This window comes from Medicago sativa, chromosome 5 (genome assembly GCF_051527215.1).
Source record: "Medicago sativa cultivar Bolivia chromosome 5, Bolivia_mono, whole genome shotgun sequence".
Classification (NCBI taxonomy): Eukaryota; Viridiplantae; Streptophyta; class Magnoliopsida; order Fabales; family Fabaceae; genus Medicago; species Medicago sativa.
In genome coordinates this window covers 78,449,561-78,472,633 of record NC_140753.1, presented here as the reverse complement: position 1 = coordinate 78,472,633, position 23,073 = coordinate 78,449,561, and the positions used below count along the sequence as shown (strand labels likewise).

Genomic DNA, 23,073 nt, shown 5'->3' with positions numbered 1-23,073 from the left:
ACCCTCGATATTGAGGTTTTAAACGGTTCTTAAGTGTACACATCACTCTTTTATAATTTTTTAACAACAGCACCTAACAAAATGTCTAAATGGGTCCCACCAATAACTCTTTATCATTTACATTTCAACAAAAGCAATAGTACAATGGTTATTTTAATAAAAAAAGTGTTTTGTGGTCCACTTAAGAATGAGGTCTTAAGTGATACCCTGGGTCTTAGAAAACCAAAAAAAAAAAAAAAATCTCCAATGGAGGTACCTATTAGGTATCAGGTCTTAAATGGTGAAGACCTCACCATTGGAGATGGTCTAAGACACCTTTAAGTTATAAATTGATTGGCTCGTGAGATAACCAAAAGCGGACATAAGATTAATTTTTTGGTGTGTATCAAACAACAACGTAAAAAAAAATGTGTTCAATGAAATTAAAGATTATAGTATTTCTTTTAAAATAATATTTTTAGGGTTATAAATAGACATGTGCTAATAACGCTTATATTTCAGAAAATTGCTGTTCACACATTTGAGAAGGCTGGGACACACATGTAAAATACGATTTTGCCCCCTCGGCAGTTAACTGCCGAATTTTGAAGAAACCGGCTGCAGTTAACTACCGAGGAAAACCTCGGTAGTTAACTGCCGAGGAAAATGAAAACTCACCAAAACATCATCTTCTTCGTTGAAAACTGGTATCCACTGGTCACTTTGCCAACAAAATTAAAGCTTGCCCTTTTAATTCATTTTTTAGCAGACTTTTTATTCCTGATACCTTTCGACACCAACTCTTTGAGAAGTGCTGAGGCAATTATGCAGCAACAATTATTTCTAGGTTTTTTTATGTTTTGTTTTTATTATAATTTTTATGTGAGCTGAAGCAAATAAATTATGAAAGTGGAATGAGAACAAGTTTATGCTGAGGATTTCTCAAAAAAAAAAAAAAAGTTTATGCTGAGGAACAAGTTTACGCTTCAGAACAAATTTAAACCCAAAAACAATTGCACAACTGCACTTTGCCAACAAAATTAAATCGATTAGTGGATACCAGTAGTTTATGAATTAACGTCAAATTTTTCAAGAATCATTTGGTACCACTTTTCCCCTCGGAACAGTTGCATACCGGTAGTTTATGAATTAACATCAAATTTAGTGTTTAAAATAGTACCCCCACCACTGGCAACGAAGAAGATGATGTTTTGGTGAGTTTTCATTTTCCTCGGCAGTTAACTACCGAGGTTTTCCTCGGTAGTTAACTGCAGCCGGTTTCTTCAAAATTCGGCAGTTAACTGCCGAGGGGGCAAAATCGTATTTTACATGTGTGTCCCAGCCTTCTCAAATGTGTGAACAGCAATTTTCTATATTTCATTTAGCAAGAGATGAGGTCCACGGTGGATCACTTATAAAGGTAGTTTCTTATTTGAATTCTTCTTTTCCAATTGTCTGTCACATGCATTCTCGAATGCATCGGAAGTCATAATGAGCACAATGTATATCATCACTTGAAGTGAGCCAAAGAGGACAAGAAGCACATTCTGCCAATCACTCTTGATGATTTGCAGTAAGTCAGCCTTGCAAGATTGACAATCGAAGCACAAAATGTTTGAATCGTTATTCCAAGCACCACAATCAGGGTTGGTATAAGTCACATTTCCGGTCTTCGTCCAGATTGTTGAATTCTGATAAGTAAAACCGCAGTCGCTTGAAGGTTTGCAACATCTATTCTGCAAAAAAACATCGAAAACATTGGAAATCCATTAGGCATCGAAAATTTACAAAGCGTAAGAAGACAAAAGTCAGATAATTCTTCAAAATGAATATGGTCACTCTCAGTTTTAGGGCAAATTGGAAGCAGACATAATAAATTTTAGGAATATAGTCAAATACTAGACCATACGAGACATTAGTAGTTTTAATAATGTGGTCAAATACTAGAATAATTATTTTTTGAAATCAGGGAATGACATTAGAAGTTTTAAGAAGAAGTCCAATATATACTAGGTAAAAGTTTATCCCTCAAGAAATGTAAATGCGGAACCTCGGCCTAAGGGGTGAAGTTTAAGTCATTGAATATCTTAAATTGAACATGGTTCTATCGTTAAAATCTCACCTTACCTTGTCTTGTGAAATTTGTATTCATTTCTCTTCTCAACGAGTATTAAATAAAGAGAAATTATATTTGTACATTCTTTAATTTTCATACACTAACTCAATACCTCATTTTCTTTTTATCTCTCTCTTCGTGTCACATTAACAACCTATCACATCTACTTCATCCAGTTCAAAATAAATGTCACACTTTTACAATATGCATTATTCATATAACTTACTTTGATCATATTTTTTTTAACTAAATATATAAAAACAAATGTTAGCATGTAAGATGTTGTTTGATTTATTTCGATAAATATTTTAAAAATATTAAATTTTTATAATTGTTTACCATAGATAATTAAAGATATTCACAGTCAAAGTATTGTTTTGACATGTGTAAAGTAGTTGACTACGACATGTTTTTTGAGACGGATGGAGTCTAATTTTACTCTCCTTTCCTTAAATAAATAATAATATCAAACTTCATTGATGGTTACTATTTACTAATAGAGAGAGACAATTTTTACATGGTTATACCATGTGATATTGTAATGCAAAAGAACCAAAATTCACATACCAACAAACAAAATGCAATATGTAATGTGTCATAATTTGTATGTACAAGTTGATCATACAAATATAAAAAAAAACACAAAACTCAATCCAGGAAAGACCATAATAAATTAGTAATTAACATAACACTATAAGGACCGGCATTTGTGTATCATCCTGAAATTCAGTTGTAAGATATCTATCAAGTTAAGCAGTCACAAGAAATAGCTCTCAGTAGTTAAGTGAAAGCTTGCAATGTCTGTAGGCATAAATTGAAAATATATTGTCTAAAGTATTTATAGTTTTGTTTGAGGTCAAGTACGTAGTCTAGTGGCTATAAAACACTTTTTAAAGTGAATAAATGAGGTGTTTGTCCTTGAGGTTTGAACACCAACCCATATATTCCCTCCGGTCACATTTACAAGCAAAAATGTATTTTTTAGGTTCATTGAATACATAATGTATTTGGTCTCTATATTGACCAAATATATTAAGTATTGAATGAATTTAAAAAATGTTTTTTTGCTTATAAATGTGACCGGAGGGAGTATATAATAATGTATTGTCCCTATCAACTGAGTTATGTTTACGAACATCTGACTTTGAAAAATATGAAAAGCAAAGTCGTGTGGGCCATCCATGACAAGGTAAATCGATGGTCGCAACCATGACTTACCTTATGTGGATTTTTTTTTTAAATGTAACTAATTTTGGTAATTTGGTTATCATATATGGTAATGCTCAAGGAAGCCAAAGATTTCAACCCTAAATATGAATCATATGCAAGCTCAAATTTTGATGACAACCCATAAAATCAAAAAACAAAAACAAAAATTCAATAAAGATAAAATTCTAACCTGAATAGGTGAGAAGTGCTCAGTGAAGAATTTACGAAAGAAATCATAAGGAATTTCAGAATGAAAATCTGAGCAAAATTTTTGAGGTTGCAAACAATTTTTAAACGCATTCCAATTGTTGTTATTGTTAATTTTTTTTTTTTTTTTGCAACCAAGCTTCAGTGTCATCGAAACCAATAACCAAATTGAAGTATATGTTGAAGGAGAGTACGTAGAAGAATGATTATCAAGGATATGAGAAGGAAATAGAGCCCTAGAATTGAGCATGATTGCCGCCAAGCACCAATGAAACCCAACAAAGAAACCACAAAGATGAAAATGCCGAGAAGAATAATTTGTTTTTCAAACCAAATCTCGCATTCTGTGTGTGCTTGTTCAGTTTTCCATGTCCATAAACCAAAAGCCATTATCGAAATTGAAACAACTAGAGTTAAAAAGTTCAAGATTCCGACCAATATGTTGGCGAATTGACCCTTAGCTCTTTTGTTATAATCCATAATTCCTGTGTTGTTTTGTTTTATTCTTGATGATGGTGAAATAAATTATTGAAGGGAAAGAATGTAAAGAAAAAGAAAACTGGAGAGTTTTTATTATAACATGTTTTTGTTGTTAATTTGTTTTGTAAGACAAAAGGAAAATGCTAATTATAGCGAAACATGAGATCACGACATCCTCTCAAATGAGGTGGCACCACAAATCACACTCTGCTTTGTGTCAACCCTAGCCAGCTCCGCAACATACTTAACCATGTCTTCTCATGATCTCTATACTATTTCTTATTGTTTGGTTTCCCATTCGTTTGTCAGTGGTAGAGTTTGTCGACCGAGTCAGCCAAACAAGTTCGAAGGTTTTACCATGTAGAAATTTCATATTCTTAGGAAACTCAAATTATGGAGTGATATCTGGATGTATTTTTGAGAATTTGATGGCAGTGAAAAGAAAGAGTCAAATCCCCGACTCGCTCACACTCCCACCTAATCACTCTCTATAGCCGAGTCACACAACGATTCATCGATTCACTATACTTATTCTTATAAATAAAAAAGAGTTTAATTGAAATACTCCGACAATGTAAAGTCACCGTACAAATAATTCTCAGGTATTCGTAATCATAAAAAATATGTGCTCATTCACTATTAGGATCAGATTTATTCTAACACAATATACAGTTCAATGCCCTTTAATCTTTCGGTTATATTTTTTTTTTCACAGATAACTCTTGATTACAAATATTTATAATTTTTAAGGACTTGCTTTACAGTTTTGAACTCAACAACATAAATGAATTCAACTCAAGTGATAAAATGGAGAGGAAGCAGCAACGAACACCGCGGTTGGAGCACAAGTAATAAAATGCCGACACGATCCACCTTGTGCCAATCACTATTGATGATTTGCAGTAAACCTGCCTTGCAAGATTGGCAATCGGAGCACAAAACATTTGGATCATTATTCCAAGCATCATAATCAGGGTTGGTATAAGTAACATTTTCATTCTTCGTTCAGGTTGTTGTATTCTGATAAGGAAAACAGCAGTCGTTTGAAGGCTTGCAACATCTAGACTGCAAAATAACATCGAAAAATAGAATATGGTCACCCTTAGTTTTAGTGCAAAATGAAAGCAGACAGAGTAACTTGGTAGTTTTTTAAGAATATGGTCAAATACTGTTAAATATCATGCTTAGGACTGCTGATGTGAAGACTTTTATGTATTATGTGTTGGTTATTTTATTTTAGTAACTGCTGTTCAGTTTTCTTTAATTAATTGTGTTGTATTGTGGTAGTTATTGGAAGTTTTTAGTATTGTCAAACTATGTAAAACATAGTGTGTGTTCTGTTTGTTTTTTATCAGACAAATTATATGAATGAAAGCAGTTATTTCTCCTTTGTCTTGTTCATTTCCTGCAACTGTTTTCTTGTTCAATTAACAACAATTGGTATCTAGAGCCCTATTCTAAGGGATCTGTGTGAGTTTAACGTCATGGAAACCGAAGCAAGTCTCTCCGGCATCGCTCCGACGGTGTTCGACGGAAGTAACTACCAACTTTGGGCAGTGCGTATGGAGGCATATTTGGAAGCTTTGGATTTGTGGGAAGCAGTGGAAGAAGATTATGAAATTCCTGTACTTCCAAACAATCCCACCATGGCACAAATAAAAATGCAAAAGGAAAAAAAGACAAAGAAGGCAAAGGCAAAGGCCTGCTTGTTTGCTGCTGTCTCAACCACTATTTTCACAAGAATCATGTCCTTGAAATCAGCAAAGGAGATATGGGATTATCTCAAGAAAGAATATGAAGGTGATGAAAGAATTAAAGGCATGCAAGTCCTGAACCTGATCCGGGAATTCGAACTTCAAAGAATGAAGGATTCTGAGACTATTCAAGATTACTCTGACAAACTTCTCAACATTGCAAACAATGTGAGACTTTTGGGATCAGAATTCTCTGACTCAAGAATTGTTGAAAAAATTCTTGTAACGGTACCCGAAAGATATGAAGCAACCATCACTACTTTGGAGAATACCAAAGATTTCTCAAAAATTTCTTTAGCAGAATTGCTTAATGCATTGAAGGCACAAGTCAGAGGTAGCACAAGTATTTTGGAAATTCAAAGCAAGAGTGGAGAATGAAAGTGGTTGTAAAATTCAAGCTCTCAGATCAGACAATGGCAAAGAGTATACTTCTGAAGCATTTGATCGATTCTGTGATGACGCTGGCATTCATCATCAGTTGACTGTTCCATACACTCCACAACAAAATGGAGTTAGTGAAAGAAGAAACAGATTTATATTGGAGATGACCCGATGTATGCTGCATGAGAAGAACTTGCCAAAGCAATTTTGGGCGGAATCGGCAAACACTGCTGTTTATTTGCAAAATAGGCTTCCTACAAGAGCAGTAAAGGATAAGACGCCATTTGAGGCTTGGTATGGTTATAAACCCTCCCTGAATTTCCTTAAAATATTTGGATGTTTGTGCTTTACTCATGTTCCACAAATCAAGAGAGATAAACTAGACAAAAGAGCTCTACCAGGCATTTTTATTGGCTACAGCTCCGTTGCAAAAGCTTATAAAATTTTCCAGCCACAAAATGGTAAAATTATTGTAAGTAGAGATGTGCATTTTATGGAAGATGAAGAGTGGAACTGGGATGACACAAAGGAGATGGAGGTAATTTCTAAAAATCCAAAACTCCAGATTGATGAGAACATTGAAGATTGGGAAAATGAAATGGTAGATGACGTTCCTGTCAGGGGAACAAGATTACTTTCTGATGTTTATCAAAGATGCAACATTGCTGTTTGTGAGCCTGCTGGTTTTGAAGAAGCAAAACTTGATAAAAATTGGATGGTTGCAATGGAGGAGGAGTTGCACATGATTGAGAAAAATAATACATGGCAGCTTGTTGACAGACCTCAAGATAGGAAAGTCATTGGCGTCAAGTGGGTTTTCAAAACTAAGCTCAATGCTGATGGCTCTATCAACAAGTTCAAGGCAAGGCTAGTTGTTAAAGGTTATGCTCAAATTTTTGGAGTGGACTACTCTGATACATTTGCGCCAGTGGCCAGGCTAGACACCATCAGGATGCTACTTGCTGTTGCAGCCCAAAAGGGTTGGAAAGTATACCAGTTGGATGTTAAATCAGCTTTTTTAAATGGTTTCTTGCAAGAAGAAATTTATGTTGAACAGCCTGAAGGCTTTATGAAGAAAGGGGAAGAAGACAAGGTTTATCTTCTTAAGAAGGCTCTTTATGGATTGAAGCAGGCACCAAGAGCTTGGTACAGCAGAATTGATAATCATCTGCTGACTTTGGGCTTTGTGAAAAGCTTGTCTGAGTCTACCCTTTACATCAAACACAATGAGGTTGATATTCTTGTTGTTTCTCTCTATGTTGATGATATTTTGGTGACAGGAAATAATGCAACATTGATTGATGAATTTAAATTGGAAATGATGAAGGAATTTGAGATGACAGATCTTGGATTAATGACTTATTTTCTTGGAATGGAAATCAAGCAAAGCAAGGATGAAATATTCATTTGTCAAAAGAAATACGCAAAAGAAATTTTGAAAAAGTTTAAACTTGAAGAATGCAGAGAAATGAGCACTCCAATGAATTCAAAAGAGAAGCTTTGCAAAGAAGATGGAACTGAAAAGATTGATCAAGCATATTTTAGAAGTCTGATCGGTTGTTTGATGTATCTGACAGCCACACGGCCTGATATTTTGAATGCGGTAAGCATTTTGTCTCGGTTTATGCATTGTGCAAGTGAATGTCATCTCAAGGCAGCAAAGAGGGTGCTTAGATATGTGAAAGGAACATGTGATTTTGGCATTAAATTTACCAAAAGCAATGAATTCAAGCTGATTGGTTTTTCAGACAGCGATTGGGGAGGTTCTGCTGATGATATGAAAAGCACTTCTGGCTATTGTTTCACACTTGGTTCTAGTGTTTTCTCTTGGAGTTCGAAAAAACAAGAAACAGTGGCTCAATCAACTGCTGAAGCGGAGTTTATTGCTGCAACGGCTGCTGTTAATCAAGCTATGTGGCTGAGAAAGATATTGAGTGACCTTCATCTTGACCACAAAGAAGCCACTAAGATCTTTGTTGATAATCAAGCTGCAATAGCTATTTCTCATAATCCAGTTTTTCACGGAAAAACCAAGCATTTCAACATCAAATTGTTTTTCTTGAGGGAAGTGCAGAAGGATGGTGTCATTACTCTTGTTTATTGCAAAACAGAAGAGCAAAATGCTGATATCTTAACAAAGCCCTTATCAACTATCAAGTTTGAAGATATGAGATCAAAGCTTGGTGTTTGCAGCTCCTAAAGCAAGGAGGAGTGTTAAATATCATGCTTAGGACTGCTGATGTGAAGACTTTTATGTATTATGTGTTGGTTATTTTATTTTAGTAACTGCTGTCCAGTTTTCTTTAATTAATTGTGTTGTATTGTGGTAGTTATTGGAAGTTTTTAGTATTGTCAAACTATGTAAAACATAGTGTGTGTTCTGTTTGTTTTTTATCAGACAAATTATATGAATGAAAGCAGTTATTTCTCCTTTGTCTTGTTCATTTCCTGCAACTGTTTTCTTGTTCAATTAACAACAAATACTACCATAGGAGGCATTAGTAGTTTTAAGAATAGGGTCAAATAGTAGAATCTACTTTTGTTTCTATTTCTCTTATCATGAGTATTAACTAAATGATAATATTAAACTTCATTGAAGGTTGCTATTTACTAATAGTGATACACACAATTTTTACACGGTTATACCATGTGATGTTGTATATACGTACAAGAGAACCGAAATTCACATACCAGCAAACAAAATGTAATATGTAAAGTGCCATAATTTCTATGTACAAATTTGATCATTAAAAAAACACTCACAACTCAATTGTAACATATCTATCAAGTTAAGCAGTCTCAAGAACTAGCACTCAGTAGGTAAATGAAGAATCATTTGGTGTCCTTTCAAGTTTAAAAGAATTCAACGTTCGTCCCAAGCATGGTAATCAAATCGAAATACGTATTGTTTATCGTTCGACCACTTTTTTAAATCATGTATCGTAAGATACATTAACAAAAAAATGACTTAAAACATTATATATAAACTTCAAAATACTTCAAATATCATATATAAACTTGAAGGTACTTCAATACTCAAGTCATAAACAAAAATAACATAATGCATCCTTAATTTAATCAAAATCAAACATAACTCCATGATAGATAAGAGGTGTTAGACCCTTACTGTATTCACCAACAAAGTGTTTTGAGATATAAGATACATATGGATGAAAGGTGTTTTTGTATCTTATTTTGATACATAGCGTATGATACAATGTATTTTAGTATACAGAGTAAGATACGTATCAGTGAATGATGTTTTCGTATCGTATCGAGATACATATTGTATTTATTGTAGGATTCTTACTACGCTGGTCCCAACAACATTGCACTACAAGTCTATATCTATCAGAGTAATTATAGTAAATGGTGTATGGGTGCAAGGATTTGTGATTGGTAACACCGTAGGTTTATCGAAATCATATTGAGATTATGATTTTGCAAAAACTATAGTATGTAACTTTGTAAGATCATGGTGGCTCATTATGATTTCATAAAACTCATTGCGATAGCAAATAAGGTCGTCTTAAACTTTTTGAGGTCCAGTGTAGGGGTCGAATTTAACCACGGTTGAACCGTGACAAATATGTAAAGGGCCTCTATTTGGCCACGGTGTAACCGCGACAAATTTTTGGGTGTTGTGCAGTGACCCAATTTGCAGATACTATAGCTAAGGCCATCTTAAACTACGATTTCAACAAAACTTATTGTGATAGCAAACAATGTTGTCTTGAACTTTTTGGGGCCACATGTAGAGGTTCCATTTAGCCGCATTTGAACCGTGACAAATGTGTATAGGGTTTCAATTTAGCAACGGTTTAATTGCGGCAAAATTTTGGTCTACGTGTAGTAGCCCAACTATCACAGATTATGAGTCGGCCATCATACTAAACATACACTTGAATGTTTGAATTCACAGTTAGTTTGACAAATTCTTGGTGCTGTAACTTTTGCAAAACCATGTGGCTCAAGTAGATTTTGATATGATCTCATCCCAAAAACTAACTCAACGCGACATTTAGACACTCAAGAGCAGTGTGGGACTCCAAACAAATTAAACTACAAACAATTTTTAATATCGACCCTCACGCCTAGTTAGGTCTGGGTTTAATCCAACATTGCAATCATGACTTACCTTATTTGGATTTTTTTCAAATGTATACTAGTTTTGGTAATTTGCAATATTCTTTAAGAGAAATGCTTAATATTGCGACAAAATCCATCACGAATATTTCCCGAACATTGTAAACTTTTAATTTTGCTTGCTAATAGAGCTGTAAACTTTTTTTTAGAGGATGTGCCTTGTAAACTTATATGTTGAAGCACTGATTCCATTTTGTTAATTTAAATTCTCTATGTGTCATCACCTACAAAAAATACATAATATTTCAAAGCTTTTGAAGCCACGTAAGGCATAGAGATGCATATTTCACCTGTGCACGTGTTGTTTTTTTTTAGTAGCTATATAAAGAAAAATTGATCAAAAAAGTTATCATGTAGAAGAAAGAAATATATACAAAACAACATTCGGGAAAATTTCGCATGAAATTCCATCGCGACGTATAGCATGCCTCATTTTTTAATGTCTATACAGATCTGGTTAACATATCTAATAATGCTCAATGAAGCCAAAAATTTCAACCTCAAATATGAGTCACATGCAAGCCAAAATTTTGATGACAACCCATAAACGCAAAGTTTAGATAATTCAGCCACCGAGTCACTATCATGCATACAACATGATGCATATATATCTTCAAAAACCAACTAATAGTTCATACAACATCTCAACCACAACGCAAAACATTGGAAACATTGTTTCTTTTTATAATAAGGCTTAAGATTACTGGTTTAATTTGTTAAAGGTGGTTCTTTATTAACGGTTAAATCTTCTGTTATTTTTTTAATAACATAAAACTTATTTGTATCACGAACGTATGGAGAAAAAGCTCTTACATTACACGCTTTCCTTCCTAGCGACCTGTATTTAGCCATGAAAATATCTCACAAGGGAGAACGAGACATATCAGGATTTAACATGGTGAAGATGGTATGGATTTCTTGATGGATATGTGACGCATTTTGAATGAACAATATTTGATGATGATCATGGCTTGTGACGTGAAGTGTGAGGGATGTTAATGTTCTTTTGTTTAAAAGTGACAAAGGAGAGGGGGGGGGGGGGGGGGGGGGGGGGGTATGATTTCTCTTTTATTTGTAAGTGAATTTGGCGGCTCTTAGAATAATTGAGGGATACGAGTGTGTGATCTTATGTTGGCAAGGTAACTAAATATTCTAAAAGGGAGTAATTTAATTTAATAGCTTAAGCCAAATGCATTGAAATATTTAATTAGCACCTTGTCTCCATGTAACTGATGATGCACATGGATGAAATAAAAAAATTCATGATATTTTTCATATTCACGACTAAAGCGATTTATTTTATTGATGTCACTTCAATAAGAGCTACATAATTATTTTTTGTTGTTTAATTAAATTTGTATTAATTTAAGTCGATATTTCAATCGTAAAAACAAGGAGGATCATTTGTTGTATATTTTAAATATTTCAAAAGTAAATTTTTTTTGGACCAAGTTTCAAAAGTTATTTATTTCATTTATTTTATTCAAATTGATTTAATTAATTTTATTTAAAAATTAAATTTGTTGACTTATGCATGATATAAATTAAAAGCTCAATTTGTCCAATAACTTCATGTATATCATCACATTTTGGTTCTGCTGTAACTCCTTTTGAATTACTCCTACTTTACCAATTTAATAGGTGATAATTGTTATATTTAATTATTTTCAATGTGTTTTTAAGAGTGGTAACTGAATTTGACTTGGTATCCATGTATGTGTAATTCAGTATCCTTCAAAGTAGTTGAACATGCTCCATCCTTCAAATATTAATTAATATATAATATTGGTTTATAAACCTAGCCACTTGGCTTTCACACAAAAAGTAGAAAAACAATTTTTGTTCTTACTTTCTTCCTTCATTTTACACAAAAATTCTAAGTGTCTAAGTTACTATATGTGTATTTCTTGTGCCTTGATAGCCTCGGTATGATTACCGCTGAGATGAGCCTATTGTATTCTGGGGGAGTTGCACAATTCTGCGGATAATTCCTTAGTCTAGTCATGCCTCAGGTTTTTTCTTTACATTTTATTGTTTTGCAGGTTGTAATCTTCAATCATCCGCAATCAACATCATTAACATTTACTACCAAGAGACGACATCCACAGTTGATCACTTATAAAGGTGGTTTCTTATTTGAATTCTTCTTTTCAAATAGTTTGTCCTCTAATATATTATTGAATGCATGGGTAGCGGGAAAGAGCACCATGGCGAGCAACCAAAATGAGAAAACAAAGAAAATATAGACGTCGTCCCAATCAGAATTGATGACTTGCAGTAAGTCAGCCTTGCAAGAACGGCAATCGAAGCATGAAATGCTTGGATCGTTATTCCAAAAATCACAATCATGGTTTGTATAAGTAATATTTTCGGTCTTCGTCCAGGTTGTTGAATTCTGATAAGTAAAACCACAGTCACTTGGAGGCTTGCAACATCTATACTGCAAAAAATATCAAAAAAATTGGAAATCCATATAAGGCCTCCAAAATTTAAAATTGGAAATTCATATAAGGCCTCCAAAATTTAAAAAGCTTAAGAAGATAAAAGTCAGATATACTTAAAATGAATACGGTCACTCTCATGTTTTAGTGCAAACTGGAAGTGGACATCATAAATTTTAAGAATATGTTCAAATACTAGACCATATGAGGCATTAGTAGTTTTAAGAATGTGGTCAAATACTAGAATAAACTTTTTGAAATCAAGGAATCAACAACAAATTGAGCATGCATAAATTATTTTTGAATTTTTTTTGCTTCGTTGAGCATTAAAAGTTTACCCCCAAGAAATGTAAATGTGAAACTTCGGCCTATAGGGGCATTGAATTGAATAACTTAAATTGAACATGGTTCTATCGTTAAAATCTAACCTTAATAATACATTTTAGACAAAACAATCAACATGAATTTATATAATAATAAATTATCAAGAATCGACAAAATGCTTCTAACCATACCCAAAACTGATTCACGAACATAAGTTTCCTTCATTTCATCTTTGCACATACGTCTATACGGATTCTCATTAGCATATGGGGTTGCATACTCATCCAATATAGGATGGCCTGTACGACTTGTTATAACAAATTTTTCAGGAGCAACCGAGGAAATCCTAGTTAGATGAGATTTTGGAGCAACGTTCTTGCGATGAATTGAGTTATCAACTGCATATTCATGCACATACTTTAAGTTACAAACACAATTGTTCAGTAAAATTGGATACATAAATACTTAACTTCATATTAGAAAAGCAGTATCAGAAATTCTTGTTTCTCTTGTATATTTTGACAGTACCATATATATCAAAAGCAAACACAATTTAAGCAGCCCAAAGTAACATAAAAATACAATGCTAAAACATGTGGGAGTTGAAGAAATTAAATGGTATCATGTAAATTAAACTTATATGTCATCATACATGCACAAAGAGAAAAGTTTGAGCATAAGACATTTTTTTAGAAATCTGTATTTCGTATGGTATATTTTGACAATAAAATCAAGCCATATCTAAATTGAGGAAAATCCTGAAGTAACATTTCAATAGAAGGATCAGCCTAAAGTTTGGTGGAGAAATCATTTATGTTAGTTAAAGTGGCAGCCATCAACGGATAGTTAGAAGCACATACACAACAAATTGGTCTAGACTCTCTTGTGGCAGCTAATCTATCTGCCACTCCTGTGTTTTAATATGGAGGAATTAGTACTATAAACATGAACTTTGAACACAAAGACTACAAACTAAGTCAACTTTACAACATTACCATACTCAAATATGCAAAATGGACCAATTAGTACTATAAACATGAACTTTGAACCCTGCTAATACTTATTCTATTTCTATCTAGTGGATCAATGTTTGATCTCCCTCCTAAAAGCAATGAAAACAAATGGACCAGGCATGTGTTGATGTATAAACACGAAAACAAATGAACCACAATTAGCCTCTGAATATTTTTTTAAAAAGAGTAAGAAAGAAATATACATCATACACCAGTAACTTTTATGCACAGTTTAACCCCAATTTGTGTACATAATTACAAAGCATGTGGTAAAAGAGATAAAAAAAACCTCTCAAATTATCAAAAGAGACAGAAAGATACATCATACATCAGTCTTTTCTAGGGAGTACATGAGCAACTTATGTTATTTATGATGCAGCAAAGTCTTTCTCATGAGGTCCTCTCTTCAAAGCCTTCTCAAGGCTTGATAATAATGGACTGGAAAAATTAAACACGTAATATGTTTTCCATCATCTCAATTAGAAAATGTTTGTGCAAAAAGTTTAATATAGGCATTGGTCATTTTCTCTGGAACCTAATAATGGACTGGAAAATTTTCCCAAAATCATAAATTTGATTGAAGTTACAATGTTCTAAATATATTTTAATACAAAAGGATCCATCATTTCCTAACTAACAAACAAAACAACAATTTAACTAATCCCATTCATAAGTCAGAATACCATTAATTGAATACGACTAATCTGAGATCTAACAGAATTTCACCTCAAGTGTAAACTTCAGTTGTTGTTTTCAATAGCTTTAAGAGCAGATAATCCAAAATTTGCAACCATATGACTCTGCTGCAATGAATAGAGAACTTTTCTGAAGTTTTTTATCCTTATTAAACATCTCAATTAACAATGTGGTCAAATCAATGGCTGCTTCCTCGGCTGTTTTCACAGAAAGTTTATCATCTTACAGAAACAGTATCATGTTCCAACTGGATTGCCCTTTATAATTAAGACATGATACTATATATACCACCCATCACTACTTTACAATCTTACCCCACTATTTGTTTTTCATGTTCTTTGCACCTTCTCTTGGTATTTCTAACTATATTGTGCCTCCTTTCTCAATTTTGGTTGTACTCCTACGTCCCTCAATGAACCAAAGAAGAATGAATATGATAATCTGGTAACTCACATAATGAAGCAAATAATTCATGCACCGAATTAGTTAAAAATACAAAATTCACGCATTTCATTACTTAAAAAGTGCATATTTTATGTACTTCATTCATTAAAATCAACAATAATGGTATTCAATGAATGCATTGGAGAACGTTTCACTTTCTAAATTATATTCTTTGTAATCAAAATATAAGATTTTCATCGTCTGACTTAACACTACTCTCTCATTGTCTTCAAAATAAAGGGGGAACGCAAATAATTGTAGAAACAGAATCAGAATAGAGTTTAACTAAACAAATTAACCAAATTGCAAGATAGAAAAAACATGTCAGAACAGATAATGAAGAAATAGGAAAGGAAAAGAACTGTAATAGAACCAATCAAAATGCTTCGGAAATTGCTTCAAACAAATGAAGAAATAGAATATTCTCAACTGTGAAAAAGATTCTCAACTGAATCAAGCCTGGTAAAAATAAAGTACCTGGAACAACCCAAAAACATGTTCCATGATCAAACGTTGATATATTCCAATTAAATCGAACTTCAACCGAACAAATTCGTGAACATTTAGCACGGATTCGAACAATTTTTAGCACCGAATCTTACATGAAAAAGAAGAAAGCACTTGGAGGCCGCTTAGGCTTGTTAGGATCCTTAGCTTTCTTCGATTGCTTAGTTCCAGTACCAGCGCCCTTGCACTTCCACCGGTTATCAGCAGGTTTGGCATCGAGAAGCAGATTTCGGCATGGTGAAACGTTGGTGATTGAACTTTGAAGAGAGAGAAAACGGTGAAGGAAGAGAAAGGGTCGATGAGTGTGAGAGAAAAGGGAGAGAGAGAGGGTTAGGTTGCAACACCAAATATTGAAAACAAATGACATTAATGGTTTGTCATTTACAATACAAATAAAAGATTGGAAAGGCACCAACATTTAATGTAGTTGGAATACATATGGGTGGCTGCACTCGGTTCATTGTAACCTTTTAGTGGGGGATTTGAATTTCAAATTCAGCATTTAATGAGATTAGGAAATGCATTTCCCACTCAAAATCTAGGGTTAAGGGTTTGCAAGTTTTGTTTACATTGTAGCTTAGGATTAGATAATAAGGATGATAATATCAAACGTCATTGATGGTTAATAGAGAGAGATACACATAATTTTTACATGGTATACCATGTGATATTGTAATATAATTTCACCAAAATTCACATACCAGCAAACAAAATGCAATATATAAAGTGCCATAATTTCATGCACAAGTTGATCATAAAAAAAAAAAAAAAACATAAACCAGGAAAGGAAATTAGTAATAATTAACATAAGGTAGGTAGGTGAAACCTTACAATGTTACGTAGGCATAGGTTGAAAATATATTGTCTAAAAGATGTATAGTTTTACCTATAAACATCTGACTTTGAAAAATATGAAAAGCAAAGTCGTGTGTGCCCAGGGATAGACCCAGAAATATCGTATAGTGAGGGCCATGTGTATATATATTTCTAACAATAAATATATTATATACACCATTTGGTCACTATTATAAGTCAAAATCATAATTTTGAATTCATTCAATACATGATGTATGTGTATATTATAGACCATGTCATTTATTCAATGAATATAAAAAATGTATTTTTGCTTATAATAGTGCTTGGATGGTGTATGAAATATTTTTGTTAGCTTTTTTTTACATATATTATTATATATTTAGAATGTTTTGATGGAATTATCATATATATTTTTACACTTACAATATTACATTTGACTATGCTAGTTTCTTTCAAAAATAATAACAATATAACTATGCTAGCTAGTGAACAAATTTCATGGACATGGTATTGAGAAACTAATGTAGTGAGGGCCATGGCACACAGACCCTTCAACGTGGGTCCGTCCCTGTGTGTGCCATCCATGACTTACCCTATGAGGATATATATATTTTTAAATGTGTACCAGTTTTGGTAATTTGGTTAGCATATTTCATAATGCTAAACGAAGCCAAAAAATTCAACCCTAAATATGAATCACATGCAAGCTCAAATTTTGATGACAACCCATAAAAGCAATCAACAAGAACATAAATCCAATAAAGAAAAAAAAATCTAACCTGAATAGGTAGGGATGGCAATTGAACCCAGATCCTATGGGCACCCGCAAAAAATACCCGCTATAGGTAGGGTAAAACCCCGCTTTCATGGGTTCTGGGTATGGGTAATTACCTGCAAATTTGAATGGGTATGGGCATGGGTATGGGCATTGTACTACCCAGCCCCGCAACCCGCATATATGTATTTATATAATATGATAAATAATTTATTTATTTTTGGTGTACAATTAATTAATTTATTTAACTATTTAAGTCTAACCCTAAACCTAAAACAACTTAATAAAAACTTTAGTAACAATTTATTATGACTTTAACATGCAACTACAACTTTTTAACGTATAACTAATGTAAGGTATCTATTTTTTTTCTTTCGAGGAATATTTTGGATGTTTTTTTATTTGGCTAAATACTACGATTCATATTATTTTGTGAGTTGATTTAAAAAAAATTGGATCATAGTTTTATTTCAATTGTAGTGTTTTTTATTATCTTTTCATGGCTAAAGTGCGGATAATGGGTGCGGGTATGAGCACTTAAGTACCCATATGGTATGGGGAAGGGCACTAAAGTTGTTGCCCACGAGGGTACGGGCACGGGTATGGGCATTGTTTACAAATGCGGGTATGGGGATGGGTACTATAGTACCCTACCCATTGGGTACCCATTGTCATCCCTATGAATAGGTGAGAAGTGCTCAGTGTAGAATTTGCAAAAGAAATCGTTAGGAGTTTCCGAATGAAGATCCGAGCAAAATTTTTGAGGTTGCAAACAACTCTTAAACGCATTCCAATTGTTGTTATTGTTGACTTTTTTCTGCAACCAAGCTTCAGTGCCTTTGATTTGAACAACAATAGTGAAGATTTGGCCGGAGAATAGAAAAAGGAGGGGCAAGAACAAGATAAGGATATAGAACGCGAGAATTGAGAGCGATTTACAACATACACCTATGAGACCCAGTAGAGAAACCACAAAGAGGAAGACGCCGAGGCAAATAATAAGTTTTTCAAACAGAATCTCACATTCTGTGTTAGCTTGTCTGGTATTCCATATCCTTAAACCAAAAACCAATATTGCAATTGAAACAGACAATGTTAAGACGTTCACGATTCGGATCAAGATGTCGCACAATTGACCATTCTTGTATTTCTCACTTTTTTTATAATCCATGTCCTTAATCCCTGGGTTGGCTTGTTCCATTCTTGATGATGGTGATGGTCAAATCAAATTGTGTATTGATACGAAATAATGTGATGAAAAAGAAAACTGACGAGTTTTTATATACATGTTTTTCTTGGTTGTTTTCTAGGACAGGTAAGGTATATGTTAAGACAGAAATCGACAACAAGGGAAACATTAATAATAGGAATCAATACCAGAACTAATTTCAAATTAGCAAGTTATACACAATTCAAACTAGATTTTGGTAAAAAATTACAAGTTTCAAGCTATGAAACTAACATTGCCACCATCTTTCTCATAGAGATATTCCACACAATGAAGTGTTAGTTCTTTCTCAATAATATGGCTCCCGGCCATCTTTCAAAAAAAAAAAATTATGGCTCCCGGCCAGTGTGGTATAACGACTATTATGTTATTTTAAAAAAAATGTGCATTTAAGTTATAGTTGTAATTCACCAAAAAAAAAAAAGAAGTTATAATTGTAATTGGAGAGTGTTAGATGTTTTTTATGATTGATTTTATTTGATATCGTTAGTTAGTTAAGTCTACTTCAATCAAGGTAGAAGTTTCATTTCATGTCAACAAAGTTTTTGAAGGGGTATTTTGTCGGATTTGATCGTCGAAATTCGAGATTCGGGTTCGTTATTAGTCTAATTAGGTTATACCAATAGTCGTCCTCGTGAGCTTAGTTCAGTTGGTATGGACAATGCATAAAAATATGCAAGGTCCGGGGTTCAAACCCCTGCCACCACCAAAAAAAGGTTATACCAATAGTCAAAATTATTTAATTTGATACCGTTAGTTGGTTGTGTCCCTTTAAAGTTGATGAAGAATTGTCATTTCATGTTGATTATGTTTCTAATGAATTAGTTTTTGTTGGCAAATCATGTGTTTTTAAACTCATTAAATTATGTGGCATTACATCGTTGAATGCATGTGTAAAACTTTTATACAATGTGTATATAAATTAAACTAAAGAAAATATTAAAAACATTTTAAATAGTAATTTGATTATAAGAAGAAAAACATTTTCATGTTGAGGAACTACCATAAAACTATAAGATATTGATTCCTCTAATAATGACTAGAATTAATTATCATTGTTTACGTTTAAAATAATATGGAAATAATTTAAAAAATTGAAACCAACCAGTCAAAAATATTTTTTATTAGTCATTTTGATCCCAAAATATGTTTTTAGAGGATGTGTTTGCAATTGTGATATATTTTGGGACTACGACAACGTCTCAAACGTTTTGGAATCAAAATGATTAGTTGCTAGATAGTTTTGGTCAGAAATATGCATAAAGGAGATTTGAATATGCTGATTGTTAAGGTATTTTTGTCCAATAATATACCGGAGAAGGTCCCTGAATCAAACCAATGCAAATTCCATCAAAATTTCGGTTTTAAGCAATTGAGAAAGGGAAAAGACAAGATCAACGGATTTTAAGACACTTTCACTAAATGATTTCAGCAAAGTAAGAAATCACTGTTTTTCATGTATAATCAATAAAGTAAGAAAACCAGAAGCAAATTTGCTTATAAATTACCCTTGATAGTTTTTCATGTTATGGTGGATTAACCAAGTGAATCAAATCTATTGAGAATGAAATTATAATCACTGGTTATGAACGTAAGTATAATTAATCTTTGTTGATTGACTTACAATTTGTTCGACTAATAATACTCGTATACATACTCATTATCCTACTTGCTTCAAATAAAAATATACTCTTCCATAAAAAAAATACCCCCCCCCCCCCCCCAAGAAAAATAAGAGGTGGAAAACATGAACCAAAAAAAGGTAATGCATGGTCACATAATTCTCTTGACATGTTACAAACCGTGAATTGGTGCGTGCGTACCAGTTCGCGATACTTTTTACGAATCGGCTCGCACAAATTCTCCACTAATTTGTGGAAACTTACGAACCGGCGAATTGAAACAAGTGGGTGAAGATCGAAGAAAAAAGAGAAAGAAGAGATTGAGTGAGAGATAAAAAAGAAAAGGGTCGTGACCAAATTTTTACTTTAAATTAACTGACTTAAAATTTTGTGACTCTAAAAGAGAAAGGGTGCTCTAAAATTAATTTTTAGAGTCAGTTAATTAAAGAGGTTGGGTGAAGATCGAACTATGTGACTCTAAAATTGTAATTCAAAAAATTAGTAAAGTGACCAAATTTAGTAAGAAAAATTATAGATTCAGTTGATTTGTTAGACAATTAGTTAGATAAGGTTGGCACAATAAATTCCATAAGCAAGAGGATTTATAATTCATTTCACATCTCTTATCAGTGAAAACAATGTTCCCTGCAATATCAAACTTCAATATCTCCATCATTTTGCATACTATATATCTTTTCCCTTTGATCCATATATAATTGATCAGTAACATTTAAAATTGCAACACTGGAGACCGGTAATGCCTGGTCCTCCTCCACCAGGAACGTTTTTTAAGTGCATCTAAATGCGGCAAGAGCCTGTTGAATCAACGCCATTATTCCGTTTTGTAAGATCAGACATCTGAACCTCCACCATTCCATGAATGGTAAGACCACGAGCAAAAGCACGCTTCTCAAGCTTCTCCTGCATTGATATCTTCTGAAGCTCGCCTTGTCCAGCAGGGCTCTTCACATGCCTGAGAAATTTGTAGAACTCCTTTGGTTGGCAGTGAGGGATGGCATTGAAGAAATTCAACTTAAAAACCAAGCGATAAAACTCTTTGGAGTTTTCGATCATCGGTGTACTATGAAAGAAGTCGTAGCAAGGAGGCGAAATTCTTGTATAAGTAGCCGGAGGCAAGGTAGTTTTCGGATTCAAAGATGTTTTTTGGAAAGCCTAAATTAGAAATACGGTAAACCACCGGTTTGTAAGGTGAACCATGTCACTCACTCTTTTCTGGCTGACTTGGGTTTTTCCCAACTGTAACCATAAAATTTGGGGTGTCGAGGAGGTCACAAATTCGAGGGACAAATACAATTACCACCAGTACCACTAGAACTAGCCATCCTGAACTTTCTGTGAGAGACAGAGAGCTGTTTAAGAAATGTGGAAAGAGGATGGTAATGGATGATGCTTTTTATAAGGATTAGAAGTCCCATGACAGTGACTTTTCAGCCTATGCATTGACATTGACAAAGACATATATATTCAACAGGCAATACGCAAAGAAATTTCGAGAAAGAAGAAAGAATTGTATAGAATGTATAAAAAAAAGTGGTTGCATGAAAGGTTATAGTATTATCATTATATACATTTAATTAAGGGACTCTATATAGTCGGTGTAAGGCTGTACATGTTCCTTAAGCAGCAAATATCCCGTGTTACTATGTTGCTACTGCCTACTGCTGATAAATTCATGAAGATGTGCTCAAAACCTATTGGTGTTGTGCTCAAATCCTATCAAAGCTCAGAGAACCAGTGTTGGTGTAAAAGCAGAAGAAACAAGCACAAATAAATTGTTTGTGCGCCGAGCAGAAACTATACAAAACCAGAACAAAATCGTGCCCACATGGATTTTGTTTTTTTTGGCGACGTAGATTCTATTTTGAAATAAAGATAAGAATTTTAATTTAAAAGAGAAAAAAGTAAGCATGTTGAGTACTGAGTACTAAGTTGCAAATATATTGTCAGAAACAACTAAAGCCTATACTAACTAAATGTTACCATATCCATTAATACAATAAAACATATTATGTACATTTGAGACAGGAAAGCTAAATATATCAAACTCAAATTAAGGTTTCTTTATCAAGATGTGACTTCTAATCCGAATATTGATCCAGCATGCTTTTTGACTTCATTGTTGATAAAATATGTGTTTACCATCTTGTGAAAAGTCTGCGACGTCAACAAACTGTCCGATCCAGCTTGATGGCACTTACCAATGGCCCGATCCACTTGAAGAATACTCGCAACTTGCTCGAGACCGCCATAAAGTGCATTAGAGTAACGGATCATGTACTTTATATCATACACGTTTCTTCCAAATAATTCTCTCAAAACATGCAAAAACTCTTTCAAGCTACGAGGAAGATAATGCCGCGTTAAGATTTTCACCAGATATCCAAAATCGTACGCACTGTGGAATGTCACCCATGTCACTGAGTTGTTGAAAAGCAGTCCAGACCACCGCATCAGCGTAGCAAAATGAAACGAGTCTACACCTAGAACAGTGTTGCGAAAGAAGTCGATACCCTGACGGCGGAGCAAGTCAATAGAGTCTTTGTTGTGGAGGTCCCTGTTGACGTTAAAGTCACGGAAATTAAATTCCCAGATGTAGCGACTGTTCTCATCATGAGGGAGGTTACCTATTGCATCCGATAAGGTAAGACCGATCTGAATGATATTGAGAGCGTCAACGTTGGCCTTCAAGTAACTGTATTGCTCATTGGGTTGGAGGCGACGACGGATTGTGGGTGAATGGACGATGCCCGGAAATTCAGTGTCCATTGAGATGAAATTGTATTTACCAACCAACTGACGAATGATATTGAATTCATAAAACAAATTGTATCCCCACACTTTACGGATCATGATTGGTTTTGAACTAGGCTCTTCCTTCATCATTATCATTGCAGTCTTGTCTCAGGTACAAGTT

General features: G+C 33.7%; 1 protein-coding gene and 2 pseudogenes across 2 annotated transcripts; all 3 read right to left on the bottom strand.

The window, feature by feature from the left end:
- Positions 1 to 1,387: 1,387 nt before the first annotated feature.
- Positions 1,388 to 4,024, bottom strand: LOC146925368 (tetraspanin-8-like; annotated as a pseudogene). Its single transcript, XR_015010479.1, has 2 exons — positions 3,495 to 4,024; positions 1,388 to 1,715 (listed from the first exon to the last, which is right to left on the bottom strand). The product of XR_015010479.1 is annotated as a tetraspanin-8-like (transcript).
- A 13,904-nt stretch (positions 4,025 to 17,928) lies between these two features.
- LOC146925367 (tetraspanin-8-like) lies at positions 17,929 to 18,489 on the bottom strand. The gene has a single exon (XM_085711965.1). The coding sequence runs from the start codon at positions 18,487 to 18,489 to the stop codon at positions 17,929 to 17,931; it is 561 nt and encodes a 186-aa protein (XP_085568091.1).
- Positions 18,490 to 22,086: 3,597 nt separating this feature from the next.
- LOC146925366 (putative CCR4-associated factor 1 homolog 11 pseudogene) lies at positions 22,087 to 23,073 on the bottom strand (annotated as a pseudogene).

Bases quoted from the DNA above. Each gene is read 5' to 3' on its own strand.
- LOC146925367 (XM_085711965.1), bottom strand. From the start codon at position 18,489: ATGGAACAAGCCAACCCAGGGATTAAGGACATGGATTATAAAAAAAGT.